At 40.9% G+C, this 19,915-nt stretch overlaps 4 protein-coding genes and 1 long non-coding RNA gene across 12 annotated transcripts in view; 3 read left to right on the plus strand and 2 right to left on the minus strand.

Annotated features, from left to right (window-relative positions):
• Positions 1 to 1,366: 1,366 nt before the first annotated feature.
• On the minus strand, positions 1,367 to 3,324 carry LOC118287090 (dual specificity protein phosphatase 13-like). Of its 2 annotated transcripts, none has more exons than XM_035611885.2 (3): positions 2,552 to 3,324; positions 2,249 to 2,466; positions 1,367 to 2,105 (listed from the first exon to the last, which is right to left on the minus strand). In XM_035611885.2, exons 1-3 carry the CDS (start codon positions 2,704 to 2,706, stop codon positions 1,933 to 1,935), a joined length of 546 nt encoding a protein of 181 aa, XP_035467778.2. In that variant the 5' UTR covers positions 2,707 to 3,324; the 3' UTR covers positions 1,367 to 1,932. The 2 variants fall into 2 exon arrangements, with proteins under 2 accessions (XP_035467778.2, XP_035467777.2); XM_035611884.2 differs by having other exon boundaries at positions 1,369 to 2,129.
• Positions 3,325 to 3,599: 275 nt separating this feature from the next.
• LOC118287084 (sphingomyelin synthase-related protein 1) lies at positions 3,600 to 8,473 on the plus strand. 3 transcript variants are annotated; one of them, XM_035611872.2, is made up of 6 exons: positions 3,600 to 3,783; positions 4,654 to 5,229; positions 5,588 to 5,683; positions 5,815 to 5,932; positions 6,040 to 6,190; positions 6,733 to 8,473. In XM_035611872.2, the coding sequence occupies exons 2-6, from the start codon at positions 4,673 to 4,675 to the stop codon at positions 7,035 to 7,037; spliced, it is 1,227 nt and encodes a 408-aa protein (XP_035467765.1). In that variant the 5' UTR covers positions 3,600 to 3,783; positions 4,654 to 4,672; the 3' UTR covers positions 7,038 to 8,473. The 3 variants fall into 3 exon arrangements, with proteins under 3 accessions (XP_035467765.1, XP_035467766.1, XP_035467767.1); XM_035611873.2 differs by lacking the exon at positions 3,600 to 3,783 and adding an exon at positions 3,799 to 4,343; XM_035611874.2 differs by lacking the exon at positions 3,600 to 3,783 and adding an exon at positions 4,372 to 4,498.
• A 584-nt stretch (positions 8,474 to 9,057) lies between these two features.
• On the plus strand, positions 9,058 to 12,703 carry LOC118287085 (voltage-dependent anion-selective channel protein 2). Its single transcript, XM_035611876.1, has 9 exons — positions 9,058 to 9,214; positions 10,104 to 10,175; positions 10,274 to 10,323; positions 10,477 to 10,629; positions 10,712 to 10,764; positions 10,846 to 11,073; positions 11,241 to 11,391; positions 11,718 to 11,775; positions 11,870 to 12,703. Exons 2-9 carry the CDS (start codon positions 10,109 to 10,111, stop codon positions 11,959 to 11,961), a joined length of 852 nt encoding a protein of 283 aa, XP_035467769.1. The 5' UTR covers positions 9,058 to 9,214; positions 10,104 to 10,108; the 3' UTR covers positions 11,962 to 12,703.
• Positions 12,704 to 12,804: 101 nt separating this feature from the next.
• Positions 12,805 to 18,518, minus strand: LOC118287086 (catechol O-methyltransferase domain-containing protein 1). 3 transcript variants are annotated; one of them, XM_035611878.2, is made up of 7 exons: positions 18,363 to 18,518; positions 16,995 to 17,119; positions 16,761 to 16,866; positions 16,155 to 16,273; positions 15,608 to 15,662; positions 13,320 to 13,453; positions 12,805 to 13,232 (listed from the first exon to the last, which is right to left on the minus strand). In XM_035611878.2, the coding sequence occupies exons 2-7, from the start codon at positions 17,097 to 17,099 to the stop codon at positions 13,080 to 13,082; spliced, it is 672 nt and encodes a 223-aa protein (XP_035467771.2). In that variant the 5' UTR covers positions 17,100 to 17,119; positions 18,363 to 18,518; the 3' UTR covers positions 12,805 to 13,079. The 3 variants fall into 3 exon arrangements, with proteins under 3 accessions (XP_035467771.2, XP_035467770.2, XP_047183741.1); XM_035611877.2 differs by lacking the exon at positions 18,363 to 18,518 and adding an exon at positions 17,947 to 18,103; XM_047327785.1 differs by lacking the exon at positions 18,363 to 18,518 and adding an exon at positions 17,330 to 17,351.
• Positions 13,986 to 19,915, plus strand: part of LOC118287094 — a 138,185-nt gene continuing 132,255 nt past the window's right edge. For all 3 annotated transcript variants that reach the window (XR_007029852.1, XR_004785572.2, XR_007029853.1), the window contains exon 1: positions 13,986 to 14,165. This is a non-coding gene — a long non-coding RNA (uncharacterized LOC118287094). The remainder of the gene's footprint in view (positions 14,166 to 19,915) is intronic.

Here is a 19,915-nt window from a genome sequence, read left to right on the forward strand (position 1 = left end):
TCCCATAAAGCCGTGATAATTGGATGTAATTATGGAGAAAATGTTCAAGTGCATTGCTTGTACTGGATTATACTGTGAGTGCACCATATGTCAGTATTCATGGAACAGGAATAGTGTAACAGCTTCGTGCAACCAGTTTACTGCTCTGGCATTAATATCTTGTGCAAGCAAATTGAATGAAAGAGGTGGAAAAAATTAAGCTTTGCCGTTGGCAGCACATGACATGAAACAGCACTCACACTGCTGCAAATGACTCTTTAACCCTCATATTATGTTGCAGGTCAATTTCACACATTGCAGCTTTTAAACTGCAGAAAAACCTAATTAACCTCTCTTTTAAGCCATGAAATATAATGACTCTTCTTCATTTGGGGTCATGAATGTGTATGTACCATGTGGGCGCAATAATGTATTGTAAAATGTCAGCACTGTTGTGTACAAAATCAGTCAATAAAGGTCTCCCGGTCATTTTGACCTGGAGACGGTTATTGATTCATTGTCTTAGGTGCTGCTTCTGCTTATTGATTACAGACGAGTGTGTGTGTGTGTGTGTGTGTGTGTGTGTGTGTGTGTGTTGAGACCAAAACTCACTTGGGTATGTACATATTAACTGGCAGAATATGATTCGTATCTGCTGGTTAATGAATCAACCCGTGATTCCTGTGTTTGAATAGGCTTATTGTACTTTGTATTTTAGAAGGTGTTTCTCAAGCACATCATTTTTTCAAAAGAGACAACGAGCTCAAGAAAATTCACCCGGCAATTGGAATTGTATTGTACTCTGAAAAGCATAAAAGATAAGAGGAAGTTGTTTTTGAGCTGTTCATGGTCACCACCACCGCAGCTAAGCCAATACAGACTGAGATTTTAAAAGAAAAAAAAATTATAATTCAGAGAAGGATCCTGAGACACAAAATTGACATTTGAGCCCTGAAAAAACGACACTGGACATAACCAGTGTGGATGGAAGCAACGCTTCATTCCTTTGACCAGGGGACGAAGCTGATAAGCTCATCCAGTATGATCCCCTGCTGCTGTGCAAAAAAAAGTTCAAGCTGAGACCAGAATCTGCTGCAATCAGGCAACGGAACTATGAGACAGGTTGGTGAGTAAAGTGAAAAATATTGGGTTCGTCCTCATAAATATGACCATGAAATCAACACCACACATGGAAAATTCAGGAAAAGAAGACTAAAGGTCTGCAGCCATCGACTCTATGAGACTGTACTGAGACGCACCAGAGCTTTGAGCTAAATGCAAATATTGGCAAGCCAATGTGCTCAAATGTATAATTTTGCACCAGGCGTTAGACATGTTTTAAACTGCTAATAACTAGATATGGATGCTTCATATGGTGATTTATAGTTACATTACATTAATAATCAATATAAATTCTGCTTACTAATGAAGTGTGTAGTAGACTAACACAAATATACAAAATATAATGAAACAAATAAATTATTTTTTATTATGTTTAATATTTATCATTTAAGTGGAAACGGTGTGTTTTATACTGAATGTACAGTGGCGTTTGAAACATGAACAGAGTCTTGAACTGTATTAAAATTCATACACCTCATGGGTTATTTCGACTCACAATGTCTTGGATGCAATTTTTCTTCAACACAATACAAAGGTCATCATGACTCATATTCAGTCTTAAAATTGATTCTGCCCAAGGTTGATTACACTGATCCATTAAAATGAGGATCAGTACCTTGTGGCGAGGCAGCATAATTCATATCATACACAGCAGCAGATTTAAGGAAAATAAATTTGATTCAATGCCACCAAGCTAGTACAGTACAGTATCTCCCTCCACTGGCAGATACTGAATCATTCACTTGTCTTGATGAAAATACAAATTTAAGGTTAAGTTAAGTTAAATAAGTTAGAATATAGGTAAGTCAACTAATTTTGCTATTTCATTTATTACACAATGTTTTTGCGTAGTTTCACATCCAAAGCATGGAGCTGTTTGAGGAATCCTCTGTTCGGGAAAATCCACCTGCGCTCTTTGACCTTATTGATGGCCTCCAGCAGGGTGTAGCGGTGGTGGATGATTAGGTAGGCCAGGACGAGGGAGGCAGACCTGCTGACTCCAACTGCACAGTGGACAAAAACCCGAGCTGAGTATGAAAGGATAAGATTACAATGAGCCTAAAGCACAAATGTTAAATGTTATGATATAGAGAGGCCTGAACATTAAAAAAACGAGTCACATCACAGCAACATGATGGATATTTACCACCAGTCGTGTTAAGTGCATTCTGGATATAATCAGCAGAGGGAAAGAAATAGGGAGAGAGGTCAAAGGATGGTGAGTCATCTGCAGGCACTCCATAATAATCCACTGTGGATCCATGGAAGTCATGGCTCCCCTGACAGTACATCCTCCCATGCGCTGCGTTCAGGACATGAGTGATTCCCAGCTTCCACAGACTGTAGCGATCGTTGGCCACTGACCTATGCACGAAGGAAACAGGATTAATTATAATCATAAACAGATTATTTTATATGCTGCCAAGAGCTGAGCGCGGGCTAAACTTACATGTCGCCAATGAAGAGGTTAGGCCAAACTTCATCCACATGATTACCAAACCTTTTTCCTCCATACAAAACCTCTGTTAAATCTTTCACAGAGGGAATGGTGGGGAAAATGGCGTAAGCACCCTGTGGATTATTCATTGTTGACTGCATCGACATTTACAGTTGCCTAAAAGAACAAACTGCTCCTCTGTAAACTCTTCATTTGCATCATTTCCTCTGTCCAGACTTGTTGTCAAACTCTGTTGAGGCTTTACTACAACCATGCTGGTACTGACAAGGACAGGTGCTCCCTGTCTAAAATTAATACAGTGACCTTTATTCGAAAAGTTGGTCAACCTCGACCTTTATACATCCGTATCAACTAGAGTTCATGTGAGACCACGAGTTTTAATTTTTGGGCCTAGTTCAGTGATTTTGAAGTGGGGTTGTATGAGTTACTATTGCATAGTTTATATGTTACCTTATGGTGATGGAGATCAGCGATGTCATTTAACGGAGTTTGGAGGAGAAGTGGAAGAAGCGAAAGTCTGAGTCCCACTGTTTCAGTGGGGACCACCGAAAACGTCTTTTTCTAAATATCTGGCCGAAGTATGCTTGAAAAAAAAGGGCAAACTTAAACGTCTGTCTGGCGGAAAACTGAAGCAGTGAAAAAATACATCCTTTAGCATACAATTGAAGGGATATTTTATTTATAGTTAAGCATTTAAAAAACGTGGCGAAAAAGACGTTTTTCTGTGGTCACGTCCGCAACAGTGGGAATCTGACTTAGGCTACTTCCACTTCTCCTCCAAACTCCGCTAAATGACCACCATCTCCATAAGGTAACATATAAACTATGCATGAGTAACTCATACAACCCCACTTCAGAATCACTGATCTATCCCTTTAAGTGCTCAAAGAATCAGAAGCTTTTCAACACCGCCGAAGAAGTGCGGAATTAAAGACGCGGCCGTTCCCCGTGTTCGCCAGTAGGTGTCACTGTTGGCCAGGTAGAGCCCCGGTCTGCGGGCACAGTCAAGCCCCGTGTAGCTGATTTGACGTGCGCGTCTACACTGCACATTACCGCCTGGTGTTGTCAACAGTCATGCTAACCAGCGCGAAATGATTCCCAACAAGCCCCCGTGTCACCGCAGCGAAGGCTGGCCCGTCCGCAGGCTCTCGTGAGATGCCGCTCAGCTAGCGAGCGGAATAAATACATTCCCGTATCGTCTTCCATGTTTGACTCAGTTCCGGGTGAGTGAGTGAGTGAGCGAGCCCGTGGCGCAGGCAGCGATAAAGCTAACAAATGGTGGATGCTAGCTAGCTGTTAGCTGTTAGCTTAATTAGCCTGCACGGTTTGTTTGGGAGGGGGATGCTCTCGTTTGCTCTTTGTCTTCCCCCGGGGATACACACACACACACACACACACACACACACACACACACACACGTGGTTGCACACACACTGCAAGCTGCCAGAGGGGCTAGCTGTTACCACCAGATAGTGAAAGAAATCATTTGTAGATTAGCTGTCATTGATGTGGGTCATTGCTGGGGGGGGGGGGGGTCACAGCGGTACCGTAAACCACAGACGCCACAGTGCCATCATGTCGTTAACATGCCGACACTGTGTGGATACATCGGCGATCCTGTGGACAGGATACAGAGGCAGGGGCTGTCGCCTCTGGCACTAGATCTGAAAGGGAATGAGATTCATGCCGTTCAAGGTGTCATCCTGCACTGAGACTGTGATGATGATGATGATGATGGAGAAGTCCTTATCTGTAACTAGCACAGAAGTCACTGTTCACCCTGGTGAGTGCGTCTGCTCTTTCACCTACATTTTCGGGGTGTGGTTTTTTTCAGCAAATTCTCGCCAAGTGTTTGCCTCATGTACTTGCCTAAGTTGCGGCTGGTCAGCCTGTCTGGGAAGCTCGGGTCTCGTCTTGGTGTGTTTGGAGTTCATAAAGGTGATTCAGTAGAGATTAAGTGGGCCTTCATATTGCTTCTCTGAAGATCACTAGTTCTCCTCAAGAGTCCTTTGTTTGTCGTAGAGGAAAGTACACAAGGAGCTGGAATCGTTGTTTGAGATGCCCTTAAACTGAACAAAACTTCTTTTCTCCAGCCTTTAGAGAGAGAAGGAAATGACTCAGCTGAGTGTCCGTCGCTGGACACCCAAACACGTCGCCAAGTGGCTGAAAGAAGAGGGCTTCTGTGACTACGTGGACCTGCTGTGCAACAGACACCGACTGGACGGCACCAGTCTGCTCGCCCTCAGCGAATATGACCTCCGCTCGCCGCCTCTGGAGCTCAAGGTGCTGGGGGACATCAAGCGCCTGATGGTGTCGATCCGCAAACTTCAGAAACAGAACATTGACTTGCTGGAGGAGCTCGGTCTTCCCTTCGATGGCCACTCGCCCACCGGCTCCGGGGGCAGTTTGGAGTGGCTGTGTAACGGGGACCCGGGCAGAGACTGTGACAGCACTGACACGGCACCGGTTGGAGAGGAGTATCACCAGTACACGAATGGAAAGTACAAGCAGCAGACGAGGCGTCTGGATCCAGAGTACTGGAAGACAGTGCTTAGTTCCATCTATGTGGTGTTTGTGTTTGGGTTCACATCCTTTGTCATGGTCATAGTACATGAGAGGGTGCCCGACATGCGCACATACCCTCCCCTGCCAGATATTTTCCTAGACAGGTGGGTGTGTGATAGCTCACATTTGTTTTTAAGACACTCAAGCGTTATTTTACTGATGAAATATGTATTCTTATCAACTGTCAGGAGATCGCAACAGATGGTGGACAATATAACTGCCCTACTTCCTTGTGGCATGGTTCTATTATTGTCCTGACATATTCCTGGTGGACTAGCTTTGGTTCAAAGAGATCTTTGAAAGTTTTTTTTAAAAGTGACCTACTTTGTAGTGTGAAACGTTGTCTATGACCAGTACTGAGATTTTCATTAAATGTCTTCGCTTCTTGTAAGAGTCTGTCGATTTGAGGAAAACAAGCTAGATACAAACCTGTAAATTGAGTCTTTTTGCTGTTTTCAATAGTGTGCCCAGAATACCATGGGCCTTTGCCATGGCTGAGGCATGTGGAGTGATCCTCTGTAACATCTGGTTGCTTGTTCTGCTGCTGCACAAACACAGGTAAGCTCCTCACAGTCTTTCACATTAGCGCGATGTTGTCACTGCAGGGATTGTTCTGTGGGTCACCTAAAATGTTTCTCATAAATCAATAGCATGGTAGACTCGGGATAATTATTCCTCACTGTTTGTAGATCCATCCTGTTGCGGCGGATGTGCAGCCTCATGGGGACGGTGTTCATGCTGCGCTGCATCACCATGTTTGTCACTTCCCTGTCAGTGCCAGGACAGCACCTGCAGTGCTCGGGAAAGGTAACACACGCACCTGGTTTTGTATTTATCGTGTCTTAATACACACACATTGGTGTCTCTTTGAGAGATCGCAGCAGTAACAGTTTCACCTCTGCCCTCCCTACTAGATATATGGCGACATGTGGGCCAAACTAAAGCGAGCTGTGGCCATCTGGAGCGGCTTTGGGATGACCCTGACCGGAGTGCATACCTGTGGTGACTACATGTTCAGCGGTCACACTGTGGTCCTCACCATGCTCAATTTCTTTGTCACAGAATGTGAGTAAATGTAGCTTAAAATACAGTTAATCTGTAAACCTTAGACAGCAATTATTATTCGGTTGGGAACAGAAACACTTAATATTATACTTTAAGAGCCCCTTGAATGTTTTACGATAATATTCAGGTAAAATGTAATCAAAATAACTGATAATGATGAATAATAACTTTATCTATCAATCTATCTATATCTATCTATCGATGGCACAAGCTTTAAATAATTAGCACACACTGAATATGAAATACAGTATGATTTCTGTGGTATGAAGGCTTCATTAACCTTTAAAATGCCACAGTGGTTCCAGGATTTTGTTCATATTCATTCATGAACATCACGAGAAATAATGAACTGTGAACTTAAAGCTGTGAAAACAGAGTTGAAATACTAAATCATGATGGAAGAAAATCTTAATATATTTGTGAATTTGTTGCCTCACTGTGTTTTTTCTTGGTACTGCAACTGACATTTAAAAAGGAGAGATGTAAACTTTCACACAAGTAATGCAATTTCAAAAAATACTCTTTCTGCTTCTCTAATACAGACACTCCACGGAGTTGGAACTTCATTCACACCTTGTCCTGGGTCCTCAATCTTTTTGGCATCTTCTTCATCCTGGCTGCACATGAACACTACTCCATCGATGTGTTCATCGCCTTCTACATCACCACCAGACTCTTCCTGTACTACCACACTCTAGCCAACACCCGGGCCTACCAGCAGAGTCGACGAGCTCGCATTTGGTTCCCAATGTTCTCTTTCTTCGAGTGCAATGTCAGAGGACCCGTTCCGAACGAGTACTGCTGGCCCTTCTCGAGACCCGCCGTGATGAGGAGAGTGATTGGATAAAGAACAGGAGTGACAGCGGTACTAACAGAAACTACTTAACCCATAGTGTTTTCCCTGCTTTGTGAAGTTGCCAACTGAGGTGGTGTGTGATGTCCTCATCAAGAAAGACAACTGAAAGACATCCTGTGGGCACCAAAGCCTGATGGGATGCACAGAGCCATACCTTCTTACATTCTGGGACTTAGTGTTGAACCTGCCACCAATTTTGGGAGGATTAAACTAAATCCACAAAACCTGCCAAGTTTAAAAGCCCTGTTAACACTTTCTGCTGGATTTGAAAACTAAACGCTGGGGATACAGCACGTCTCATTGATTGGGTCAAAAGGGATATCATTTTATCATTAATGTAGCACACTCTTTGGTACCTCCCAACTTGAAAACATAGTATTTGGACATAGAATTAAGATGTATCTAAACGTTTTCGGGCAGCAGTGTTCCTAATCCTTTCCAGCAGTTAACCATTTCCCATGCAATTAATAATAATTTCAAGGTTTGGATCTTGATTCTTGACTGAAAGTTTTGTATTACGTCTCACTTTAATTCATCAAAACATAACTCTGTGGACCACTGTTAAAGCAATATGTAAAGAGCTACCTTACACCATTTTTTATTTCTGTATAGCAGTTTTTCCATCATGGTGAGTATCGGATGTGATGAAAGTCTCCTGCATTCCTTGAGATTATGCTTACATTTTGACAGTGTTGCTAAATGCTAACAGAGAAACCCATGGCTCATCGTTAGATAAACAACATTAACTCTTTTGTTTTTATTGTTTATGTTGCCTGTTTTTTCTTTGTCAGATCTAGAAAAGATACATTCAAGAAATGTCTTTTTCAGCCAAAACCATGGAATGAATTATTTTTCCAGGTGTCTTAAATATAACTCCATTTGCCAATTATCTTTAGCATCACTATAGTTTTCTCTGTGTAGATATGTCCCAAATCTTATAATTTTTACTGTCGGGTAGTTGTATAGTGCTTTTCTAAATTGTCATACACTGTAAATGACGAGAGCCATTTACCATTTGAGCTTTACCAGATAGTAATTCTTTGACATTAATCTGTAGTTGTTTTTAAAAAGGACCCGTACATTTGTAGGTATTTGTTTATATTAATTTATTTCATTTTGTAAATGTTGATAGGTATTTTTATATTTCATGTACAGTTGCAGCAACATGCACATGGAGAAATGTTTACAGTTGCTCGTAACTATGGATTTGTTTGAAACACAATGTGCTATTTAAGTGTAATGTTCTTGTCAGAAGGGCCTCTATTTCACTGAGTGAAAATTGCCACAGTAAGATGCAGTAAGATATGTTGTCATTGATCTGGTCATTACAGCAGAAAATGCTCTTATGTTCATATGCCCCTGCAAAGCCACTTAACTTGTTTCATGTCTCCTTCAGTAATTTCCATCATTAAAGTGCTGAAATCAAAGACCCAGTTTCTCATTTCTCCCCACTTACTGTACAACCATATACATAATGTGGGGAGGTTTGTAAAATTATAGAAAGCGGCTGTTTGCTGTGCATACCAACCAATAAGAAGCCTGTGAAGGTGAGGAGACATACATGAAGTACTTGAAACTTACATTTTATTGAAGGGTGATAAACATTGTGTGGGTAACAAAGTAACTATTATTCCATGTAAGATCATATATATCAATTAAAATATCCTTTAAGAAAACATGTATTAAATAATTTTATATATTATATAATATATTTAATTTGTATACATTATATATATATTCATATTATTATATACTGTATATAGTTGTATAAAATGTATTTTAACATGCATCAGCGTTACATCAGCGCATTGGTTGCTATGGCGATTTAGCGGTCTTCCACTTGCCAGTCTGCGCTGGCAGCTCAAAAATGGCATGAAAAAAACTTTACCATCAGCCAAAAAATCACGGTCCCTCACGTCAAACTTCAGGAAGAAAAAATAATACTTGAACTCGTCCAGAATCACAAAATGATTTTTCTGCGATTTCAGACGGGCGCAAAACGGGCAGCTATATTTCCGGGTCCTGACGGCGCCGAGGTCAGGAGGGTGTTCGTTGCGGCGTCTCCTCCATATCGTCCTCCACCTGCCTCTGCCTCTGCGTCTTTCTCTCCGCCGCCCCTCTGACCTCACAAGTTCACAGCAACAGCATCAACAGCGACACGAAGACGTGTAAGTAATGAGTCGTGTGATCGCTGCGGCTGTTCGTGTTGTGTGGTTGTTGTCACGTCGCTAAGGTTGGATGTCAAACCGCTCGTATGCTAGCTAGAAAACGCCCCCTACCACACTGTGTTCAAACTGCTTGGGCACACACAGACGTGTGGGTGTTTCTGATCGTGCTATCACTTCTCATCGAGTTCATTCCTGTGTGAACGGTCACAAAAAAAAAAAAAAAAAATACGAACACGTCATCCTCCACATCTTATTAACAGGAAATGTCAATTGATGTCAGTTGAATTTGACATTGATTTTATGGAACCTTTTTACGCAACACATGACTGCTTTGATAATGATGTTCACACCGACAGAGACGTGTTCCCCGTCACTGTAAGCAGACAGGGAAGTGCCTCCGGTGTAACCTTGACGATGAGCTGTGGTGACAGCAGAAACTTAAAGTCACAGTGTCTGGCAATGCAGCTATATCTTAAGGTCAACATTGTGATAACTACACAGAATGATGCTCGAGATTAGAGATTACCTTGACTCTAAACTTCCAGTTCAGAATTTACAATCCATTTCCCCCAATTGACAGATTGGTCTAAACATTATTGTCATTTGTTCTCCCAATACAGTGTATTCACTGTATTGTATTGGAACTGTAAGGACTGCAGTTCTGGTGAGGGAGCAAAGAAGTACTGTTATCAATATTGGGTAATTAATGTAGTGGATTCTGCTTCAAAAGGTGGCACATTTGTAGAAATGACACATGGCCTCAGTAATCCCAATTGGACCATCATCCCTTGTTTTCGTTAAACTTTGCCATGCTTCGGGGACACGAGTATCAATCAACAAGTACATTTATTGGCCTTTTTACGCTCTTTGAATTTTGGTATTGTGACAGGCGTAATGGCAGTTCCTCCAGCATATGCAGACCTTGGAAAATCGGCAAAGGACATCTTCAATAAGGGATACGGTAAGTGGGAGCAGAATGAAATGGCCGTTTATAAGAGTGTATGTAATGACCTTCATTTAAGCCCAAAATGTATTTTCTATATGTCTCTGTCCTTGCAGGTTTTGGACTGGTCAAACTTGATGTGAAGACAAAGGCTTCATGTGGGGTGGTGAGTGCAACTGTTCCAGCACATATACCGAAGTGCATTGTAGGTCTTATCAGCTGATTATAGGTTATCATGTTTTTACCACCAAGGAACTGTGTAAATGTAATTTAGCAGTAAATAATAGATGATTAACATCTTTTACCTTCAATTCTTCAGGAATTTAAAACATCTGGGTCGTCCAACGTAGACACCAGCAAGGTCACTGGAGCCCTGGAAACCAAGTACAAGTGGGCTGAATATGGGCTGACGTTCACAGAGAAGTGGACCACGGAAAACACACTCGGAACAGAAATCTGTGTTGAGGATCAGGTAATCTGAAAACTCTATGACATTGCTGATCATTCCAATAATGGCACACTCCTGTAACTCATGAAAGGATCTTCTTCTTTAGATCACCAAAGGCCTGAAACTCACTTTTGACACTACATTTTCACCAAATACTGGGTAAGCTGCAGTTAGTTTGTGATTTAAGTCACTGTTTTTCTAACCTCTAGCTTCTTTAATTTTCATTTTGATGTTTCACAGCAAGAAGAGTGGCAAGGTCAAGACAGCTTATAAAAGGGAATACATTAATGTTGGAGTTGATGCAGATTTGGATTTTGCTGGTCCTACTATTCATGGAGCAGCAGTAGCCGGCTATGAGGGCTGGCTGGCTGGGTACCAGATGACCTTTGACTCAGCCAAATCCAAGATGACCCAGAGCAACTTCGCGGTTGGCTACAAGACTGGGGACTTCCAGCTCCACACCAATATGTATGTTTTAGCTTCAACAAAATAATTGAACCAAGCAGGACGTTAAACTTCCCTGCAAATAGCTTTCAAAAGAACTTGCTGATCTGTTGATCACGTCATCTCATATTTGGTCATGTAAAACTTTTTGAATAATATTCGCATGTGATGTTGCACTTTTTCTTCCCCAGTAACGATGGTTCAGAATTTGGCGGATCCATTTACCAGAAGGTAAATGACAAACTGGAGACTGCTGTGAATCTTGCCTGGACGGCAGGTAGCAACGGCACTCGCTTTGGAATTGCTGCCAAGTACCAGTTGGACTCCAGTGCCTCCATATCTGTGAGTGCCTTCTTTTTACCTCAGCCAACAAGGTTATATTTACCGTTCTGTTTCAGTAGAATATCTCAAAGGTGTGGTCAAATTAGGTCATGTGCTAACTGCTAAGCAACAGTTGATCAGTCTTTGCAGCCGATGCAGTAATTTGATAACAGATTTCTTCAAATTATGAGACATTTTTGTGCTATTTTCTCATCAACTGTTGTTTTCTCAAAATAATCTGGTGAATTTATACCATGATTGTCCATTACTGTGTTTTATGTATAATTGGATCCACATGTGCTCATTGAGAATTTTCTTGTTACATAATATGACATTTTTTTCTCCAGGCTAAGGTGAATAATGCCAGCCTGGTAGGAATTGGATACAGCCAGACTCTGCGGCCTGGTAAGGAAAATCTTCAATTTAGAGTTGAAAATACTGCCAAATATCATGGGCCTTGATTTCACTTTTGAAAATGTATATGACATTTTTATTTCAGGTATAAAACTCCTCCTCTCAGCACTGGTGGATGGAAAGAATATCAATGCTGGTGGTCACAAACTAGGACTGGGCCTGGAGTTGGAGGCATGAGGATCTGCTCTGCCAATTCATTTGAAGATGAATATCAGCTGATTCTGACCCTGGGTCTGATCTGGTCAGCAACAGATATTTTAACGAGATGAAGCCAAAACAAATACTCAAACCGAGTTCCCAAGCACTGTTAAGATGGAAAACTTTCCAGTAGCCTCCTTTCATTGTGGTTACATTAAATGTGTCACGTTTCAGCTACATGAATTTATTAATCAGTTGTTCCCTCTGCCAATTTATTCTACATAATGAAAGAAAAACCATCCTCTGGGTGTTGGAGTTGGCCTCCTTTCTTTGACAATCCAGGAATGGTTAAAAAAAAGTGTGATAACTTAGAATGTAAATCAGAGCTGTTATTTTGCACAGTAGAACACTTCCCTTTATTTAAGCTCTTTCTCCTTTTGTGTTATTTGCACATTTTATTCATATTTTGGGAGTGACGTTCTGCCTGTTGGAAGGTTAACTACAACAAACAATACTTATCAAGAAAGGCTCATCTTCACTTTCCTTCTAGAGAAGCTTAATCGTGCTGTGTGATGGGTTTTAGACCGCCACTACCTTAAATACCTGCTTTAAGTTCCAAGAAAATAAAATGGATTTTGATTTTCCTCAGTGTGACATGGGTGAAAGAAAATCCTAGTGTATCATCCATTTTTCTTCCCATTCTTGAGGATTGTGACACTTTATCAGGAAGCATTTTGTGTGTTGGTGTGCGTCTACCTTTGCAATAAAGTCCTAAAATCAACATTTGCCCTCCTGTAATTTGACTGCAATACATAGTGTAATTAGAAAATGTGGAGAAACATACAATGTGCTCTGTGAAATAATGACACACTCAAAAAGAAATGGTGTACAATTTTTTAAAATATCAAATTCGGTATAATTCATATGCTGCACCTTGGTTCGTAAGAAAACTTGACATTGAAATTTCTTAAAAAGTGCTTTGGAATCTCCATATTTACCTCTGGTGGTATGAGTCCAGCCAGAAATACACATGTATATTTCAACTACCATCACATTTGACCAGATAATAATCCACCCAATTTAAAGATGACCTACAGTATCCTAGAATATCCTAATTTCAAAGGCCTATAATTCATTGAAATGATCTGACATCTGTCCTACAATTTGATGGCGATCGTGACCCCATCTCCCACTGTGAGCATGCTGATGCTGATGCGAGTATCTTTGTGCAACTTCTTGTTCAGCTTGTCAATGGCCACAGTGTCTGCATCATCAGGAGTTGGATTCAGCACCTTCCCACCCCACAGCACCTGCAGGAAAAAATGTTTATAGCATTAGCTGCTAGAAATAAATTCTTACAAATAATATTGGCTTATTCCCACCCTTTTTTTTTTTACATTGTCGATAGTAATGATGCCTCCTTTTCTCAGCAGCTGCAGAGACTTTTCAAAGTAGCTGTCATAGTTAACTTTGTCTGCATCGATGAAGACAAAGTCAAATGTTCCAGCCTGGTCAGCAGCAAGGAGGTTGTCTGAAAGAAACAAGAGGATAAAGAGAAAGACAAACAGATTTAAGATTGTATGGATCTAAAAACAGTAAACAAACATCTGTCTCGTGCTAGTCAGGTGAAGTCCCACTGCGAGATGAGAATCACATCTGGAAGACAATGGATGTATTATAGGACCATGATATAGACCCTTGTAGATTCTCAACAGCTAATAAAGTAATATGTTTACTTTAAATGACCTATTATTAAAAGAAAACAGGTGTAGGGTTTCTCCTTGTTGCTCTGCTGCGACTCAACAATGTGCAACAATAAAGTATATTTTAAATACTATCATATAGCACATTACATAATGTAATTATGGGGGTGAATGAGGTGGTATAATTTATACACAGTGGTATTTTAAACATGTTTATTTAAATGTTGATGAAAAATACCCTGAGTAATACATTTATATGTAAAAGTAGGGATTCCACCAGTACTACAATACTAGTCAATAACGTGAACTTAATTAAATCTAATAAATAAATATTTAAATTTAATCACAAATGAAAACGCCACGACTTCTTGTACGCTTCTTCGTCTGTGATGCCGGTGACGTCATAAAACGTCGTCACGGTCGCGGCGCCGACGTTTAGCGTTTGTTTGGAAAAACTTTACTCGATTGATTCCGTGGGAGTTCACGCCACAGGTGTGGACCGACGCGTGTGCAGACAGTTAGCGGACGACCTGGATCCAGGTATTTGAACCAAACCTTTCTCACCTCATGGTACACTTTGGTTGAAACCATAGATCGACTGTTTGAGCTCTGCTGTCGTCGATGTTGTTGTTTTGCTAATTAGCCTAGCTCACCTGGATAACTTACCCCAACTAGCCTAGCTCACCTGGATAGCTTACCCCAACTAGCCTAGCTCACCTGGATAGCTTACCCCAACTAGCCTAGCTTACCTGGATAGCACCTGGGTGCAAGGTTAGACACGATTGCTGTCAAATTGTAATTAGGGAAATTGATTTCAGCCTCTCCATTTGATCAACCCCATCGCGAGGTTCTTGGTGAAGGATTTATCACGGGAACAATGCACGGCGTGTAAAGGTATTTATTATGTTTACATTTTTAACTTTTGCTACTTAAAGCACAATGTTCAGCATGAAAGGAACCGTTGTCATAATACAACGTTTGATATCATTGGTTTATATAATGAGTGGGTAGTTGATGAAGAACCCCTAAAACTAATTCAGTCGAATCATGCAATAAACCCTACAGTCATGAATGAAATGTTGCAACAGTTTGAGAGGTGTTGATTCAGGTGCATGATCATTTTGGAGGCTGCACTTTCAGGTTCTTGGTGCATTGACTTGTGCATCACCACTGTATTGTAGAAGCTGATAAAATAGGGTTTAATTTCAATTGTTTTGGATAAAGTCTTGTCTGTTTCTTATACCAGTTCAACGTGTTGACGCGGGGTTCTTTTATGTACAGTTTTTATGTTGTTTGTTTTGAGTTGGTATTTTGTTTTATTCATTGATCATTTTTTTAAGCTGCTACCTTGGCTAACTTGCAAACGAGATTTTGAATGTCAATGGGAATATTCCTGGAAAAATAAAGTTTAAATAAATTAAAAAATAAACACAAATTGTGTAGCAGACAATGGACACACTCAAGTAAAGTGTAAGTAATACGAAACTACACTTACAGTAAGTGCAGTACTTGAGTTATTGTTAGTTACCTTAGCCGCTGAATAATCATCACTTTTTTTCAGTTTATTCTTTAATTACAAAAGTGAATCCAGGCCTCTGAAAAAGTTACTATTCATAATCTACAGCAGTCTGTTATTTTTGAAATATTACATTACAATAACATTGCAGTGTGATCTTACACTACACCGTGCTATTGAGTTCACCTGTAAAATATTATGAAATGCAAAATTTGTACAATAAACTCTACATTGACAGACTCCATAAACCTCTGTTAAACCTCAGAACAGTGACCTCTGGTGGCCTTTTTAGATGATCTCTACTGGACACAGAAACCACTAAGACCTCAAGCTAAGACAACAGCCCTAGAGATAATACAATTTGTGGTTGTTAAATTCCTTTTAATACCAATATTTTTCATTTCTGAAAAATGTATTTCTATCAATTTAGAAACAGTGCGTTAAGAAAAGCAATGTATTACTGTACCAAGAGTTTTCAGTGCTGGCTGTATGCGAAGATCAATTTTTTGCTCGACTCCAGCCTGTAAACAAAGACACAAATGTTTTAAAAAGTGATATAAGTTGTCTGATAACAGGTGAGAAACAATGTATTGCACCATATCAGGATTTCTTTCATGAGTGTATTTGCATGCATGATAATATTTATTCTGTTTATGAATTGGTTGTGCAAACGTGAGGCTTGCACATCCAAGGTGCTGAGCCACATTTTCCAATGTGTTTCTTTTGATAATCTCTCATTACACTCCATTAGGCTGCAACTAATTGTTGAATTCATTATTAAGCAGTCAACTAAATGTTTTGCTTGATCATTGAATCAAAAGCATAAAAATGCAATCTTGACATGCAGATGAAACAAACCTGCATCATATAGTATGTCGTCTCTGCACCCATCAGCACTTTACAATATAAGAATAATACAGCAGTATTACACATCATATATTGAACCCCACAGTGACCCCCCCCCCCATGTATTTTGACAAATAATGATACACCCTGCTGGTAGTGAATTGTACCTCTTTCCAGAAGGGTTTTCCAATGTTAGTGTACTCTTCACTGACGTCACATGCCACCACAACACCGTCATCAGGCAAAGAAAGAGCAATGTTCAGTGTGTTGTAACCTGTGTATACTCCTGCAAATGCAATGAATAGGCAGTAAAATCAACAAGATGGATGACGATAGAAAGGGCAAAAAGAACACTTGGAGCACTTTTTTTTTGCAGGCATATAGATAATCTGGTTACTGTCAACTTTCTGTAGTAATCTGATTTCTTAAATATCAGGAAGACACTTGTACAAGACATTCAATTTCTGTTGTCTTGGTATAGGAAAAGAGTAACCTGATTTTATCGGCTAGATTTTTTTGTGCACTAAACAAGACTTTGGACAGGGTAAATATCGCAGTTATAAAGCCGTATATGAAAAAAAAATATATCTGAAGTTTCCTTAGTTGTTACTAAATGACAGTAAATACTGTTACTTCATTTTGCATTACTCATTCCCTTAAAATAAAAACATGTAAGCCATTGTTTCATAATCAAGTTGAGTTAAGGATTGCGGAAAATCAACGAGGACGCATTTGCAGAAACTAGATGTGACGTGGAAATAAGACTCCATTACCGATCTCTAATGCTTTCTTGGTTTTTATCAGTTTTGCCAGATTGACCATGAACTGTGACTGCTCACAGGATACCATCATGATGCTCCAGGAGTCCTCCAGTGTTCTCTGAAAGCAATGAGTGGAAAAAACAGTTGCATCGGTTTCATAAAATGACATGATGATCACATCTTTTGACATTAAGTGCCTAATTGTGCCAGAGCATGACATTTATCCGGATACAATGACATCCTTACCAGCCTGAGGTTTTTCAGAACCGGATGCTCCCTCATGGAGTGATTGAGGACGTACTGTAACAGTGGGTTTTCTTTTCCCTCGCCGTGACTTTTGGAGAGGCTCATTCTGGAAGATTTCTTTTTCCCTGCGGACGAATACAAACATTGAGACAATTATAAGGATCTTAAGAGCACGCTGATGTAATGAGGCCCACCATCCGACTTAAACATCTCTTAGGAAACAGACGTCTGATTTAGATTAGATCAAACTCAATGATCTCAATGAGGAAATGCAATTATTGCACCAGCAGCAACAGATACAGAAATGAATACTGGAAATTTTTAGACAATCTTGCCTGACATATTGACGGTAATACCCTGATTCAGTCTAGATGGACACATCCATGGGACATCTGTGTTCCTACTTTTGTAGTTTGCATGTGCACCAGGTTGTTGTAACATTCCCCAGATAGTTGCCCTGGTTTTTGCACGTCACTTCAGGGCAGGACTGTAAATTCACCGGTGAGTGAGTAGAAGAGAACTTTGTACTGGGTGGCTGTGCACTTGTTGTTAAACTGTGCAACTCTGTCATTGTCTATGGAAAACACATTTCATTAAAATCATTTACCTTCAATGAGTCAACACATGTTATGTTTTTTCTGTCAGTGGAAGAGTTGACATCGAACGTGTTGTGTAATCTTAGCAGATAAAAGGTGCTTCACCTTAGGTTGTTTCCTGGTCCCGAGCACTGACCTGCACTGACCTGCACTGAAAGCCTCCTTTACTCAAGCAGGGGTGCCAATGTTTTAATTCTACCTGTCAAATCCAGATCCGCACTGTGCACTGTGGTCAGAGGCCACAACCTGTTCCCTCACTGCCCTTCACGCGCACGCGCGCACGCGCCTGCCGACAGGTTGCCCCTGCGTGCTAGCGGCGGTATAAAGTTTGTGGTGTTGAACTGCTTCGCTCTCACCGAAAACGTAACCGACGATGAAAACGACTCCGAGTGTGATGGATCCGACCAGCGCCTCTCTGGAAACTGTGCGTAAAGACATTTGGACTCGACCGCAGACGACACCGCCACGCGCTCCACACCGGCACCGCTCCTAAGCGCTTCCTCCTCTTCCTCCTCCTCCTCCTCCTCCTACCGTAATACCGCAAGTAGAGGCGAAGTGACACTGGATGATCAGGCGGATCCCGACAACCATCCTGATAACGAGCACGCGTTCTGCTGCGGCGCTTGTTCGACCACATACAGAAGACCCCCCCCCCCCCCCCAACACAGAGCAGATTTAAGGCAACAGGACACAGTTGCAAACCCAAACGAGCGGTGCAGGTTCCTCCCTCCATTGAAACAGCACAGACACTGCGGACCGTGAAACAACTCACCGCAAACGTTGCGTCCGAGAGGGTCGTCGGTTGTGTGTGTGTGTGTGTGTGTGTGTGTGTGTGTGAGCGAGTGGAGCGGATTCCTGCTCTAATCAAGCATGAGAGTTTGCCCGGACGTGTGGACATCACGGTCATATGACCCGCTGTTGCTATAACGATAGGATTGTCATCATGCCAGGCCTACGTAACGACGGTCATATGACCTGCTGCAGCTCTTATCATAGGATGGCAAAACACGCCCACCGCACAAGCAAAAATATCATGTCAAACTGAACTGAACAGCGGTGAAATAAAAATATCATTTGAGCTTTTAGAGTACAAATGCCATACCACCATGCAGTAGTGCCTCATGCGATCTCTGGGGATCAAACCAAATGGAAAAACAGCCCCAACTCCCACCGCCCAGCACCAAGAAACACGTGATGCCAAACCACATAATTCCAATCTTTGAGACGATTGTGTTATCATCAAATAACAGCTGTAGTGCTTTTGGTGCTTTAAGTGCAAACCACCCACAACCATCCCAGGCACATCAGGTGCACACATTTAGACATTTTATCAAACCTCTAAAATTTCTAACCTTTTGGCAGAAAGATAGTGGCTTCTGGTGGCCTCGTTTGGGCGTTTCCTTCTCAGTCTCCTCCACCGTGTAAAGTAAACTTTTGTGTTAATTAAAATCCATGTACGGAGGATCTACATGAATGTAATTAGAAAGGTTTTTAAAAAATGGGTCGTCTGCACTGGGTCGTCTGCACTTTGTAAAAAGGTTTACGTTCCTTTGACATCTTGAACCATAAGTTACCATAAACTAAAATATTTTATGCCTCCCTTGCTATCTGGAGTTATTGATGTTTTCAGGGTTGTCTGTCTGTCCATCCCACTCTAGTAAATAGGATATCTAAAAGTAATGCTATGTATTCATTATTTATATAATGTTTATTATGTAAAAAATGTGATAAATGTAAATGCATATACACAGGTAATGTATGAGACTGTTCCTTTGTTACATACAGTAAAATATTTTAAGTTGAAGACATGTAATATACCGGCTCGTACAGAGAGGGGCAGTGTTGTCATGGTAAAGAAGCTCACTTATGCTGATGTTGGATATATTTCTTTTCCGAGTATATAAAATGGATACAATGAATAGGAGAAGATAGTTTGCCATCTGACCACATAGCAATCATTTTGTGCCCGTTTTAGTCATTTTTTGACTAAAACGGGTACACGGGTGACCTTTAATACAATCTCTGGTTTGATAAATTGATACCACCAAACGTACAGTGCTTTGACCCCCAGTGTCATTGCTCTGTGTAAGCTACAGTAGAGATCTTGTGATATATACAATTACACACTGTGTGAGTCTGTTTTTGTTTCTGGCCTGAACACGTCACCTCTGCACCCAACACTTAGTGTGTGTGCATGTGTTTTTATGGTGTGTTTTGGGGATTTCCCAAAAGGATTTCCCAAACTGTTACAACTAAGCTTTTATTCACTTTTCGAACAGCTCTTATTAATAATCACAGCTTTTTATTTACATCTGATTCACTGAT

This window comes from Scophthalmus maximus, chromosome 16, assembly GCF_022379125.1.
Source record: "Scophthalmus maximus strain ysfricsl-2021 chromosome 16, ASM2237912v1, whole genome shotgun sequence".
NCBI lineage: Eukaryota > Metazoa > Chordata > Actinopteri > Pleuronectiformes > Scophthalmidae > Scophthalmus > Scophthalmus maximus.

Bases quoted from the DNA above. Each gene is read 5' to 3' on its own strand.
- LOC118287090 (XM_035611884.2), bottom strand. From the start codon at position 2,706: ATGTCGATGCAGTCAACAATGAATAATCCACAGGGTGCTTACGCCATT. The intron at 2,467-2,551 runs GTAAGTTTAGCC...CTTCGTGCATAG, and splicing joins AACCTCTTCATTGGCGACAT to GTCAGTGGCCAACGATCGCT. The intron at 2,130-2,248 runs GTAAATATCCAT...TTTCATACTCAG, and splicing joins TGCACTTAACACGACTGGTG to CTCGGGTTTTTGTCCACTGT.
- LOC118287084 (XM_035611872.2), top strand. From the start codon at position 4,673: ATGACTCAGCTGAGTGTCCGTCGCTGGACACCCAAACACGTCGCCAAG. The intron at 5,230-5,587 runs GTGGGTGTGTGA...TGTTTTCAATAG, and splicing joins CCAGATATTTTCCTAGACAG to TGTGCCCAGAATACCATGGG. The intron at 5,933-6,039 runs GTAACACACGCA...CCTCCCTACTAG, and splicing joins ACCTGCAGTGCTCGGGAAAG to ATATATGGCGACATGTGGGC.
- LOC118287085 (XM_035611876.1), top strand. From the start codon at position 10,109: ATGGCAGTTCCTCCAGCATATGCAGACCTTGGAAAATCGGCAAAGGAC. The intron at 10,630-10,711 runs GTAATCTGAAAA...CTTCTTCTTTAG, and splicing joins AAATCTGTGTTGAGGATCAG to ATCACCAAAGGCCTGAAACT. The intron at 10,765-10,845 runs GTAAGCTGCAGT...GATGTTTCACAG, and splicing joins ACATTTTCACCAAATACTGG to CAAGAAGAGTGGCAAGGTCA.
- LOC118287086 (XM_035611877.2), bottom strand. From the start codon at position 18,028: ATGTCTTTACGCACAGTTTCCAGAGAGGCGCTGGTCGGATCCATCACA. The intron at 17,120-17,946 runs GTGAGAGCGAAG...ATTCGTCCGCAG, and splicing joins CATCGTCGGTTACGTTTTCG to GGAAAAAGAAATCTTCCAGA. The intron at 15,663-16,154 runs GTACAATTCACT...CTTTGTTTACAG, and splicing joins GAAAACCCTTCTGGAAAGAG to GCTGGAGTCGAGCAAAAAAT.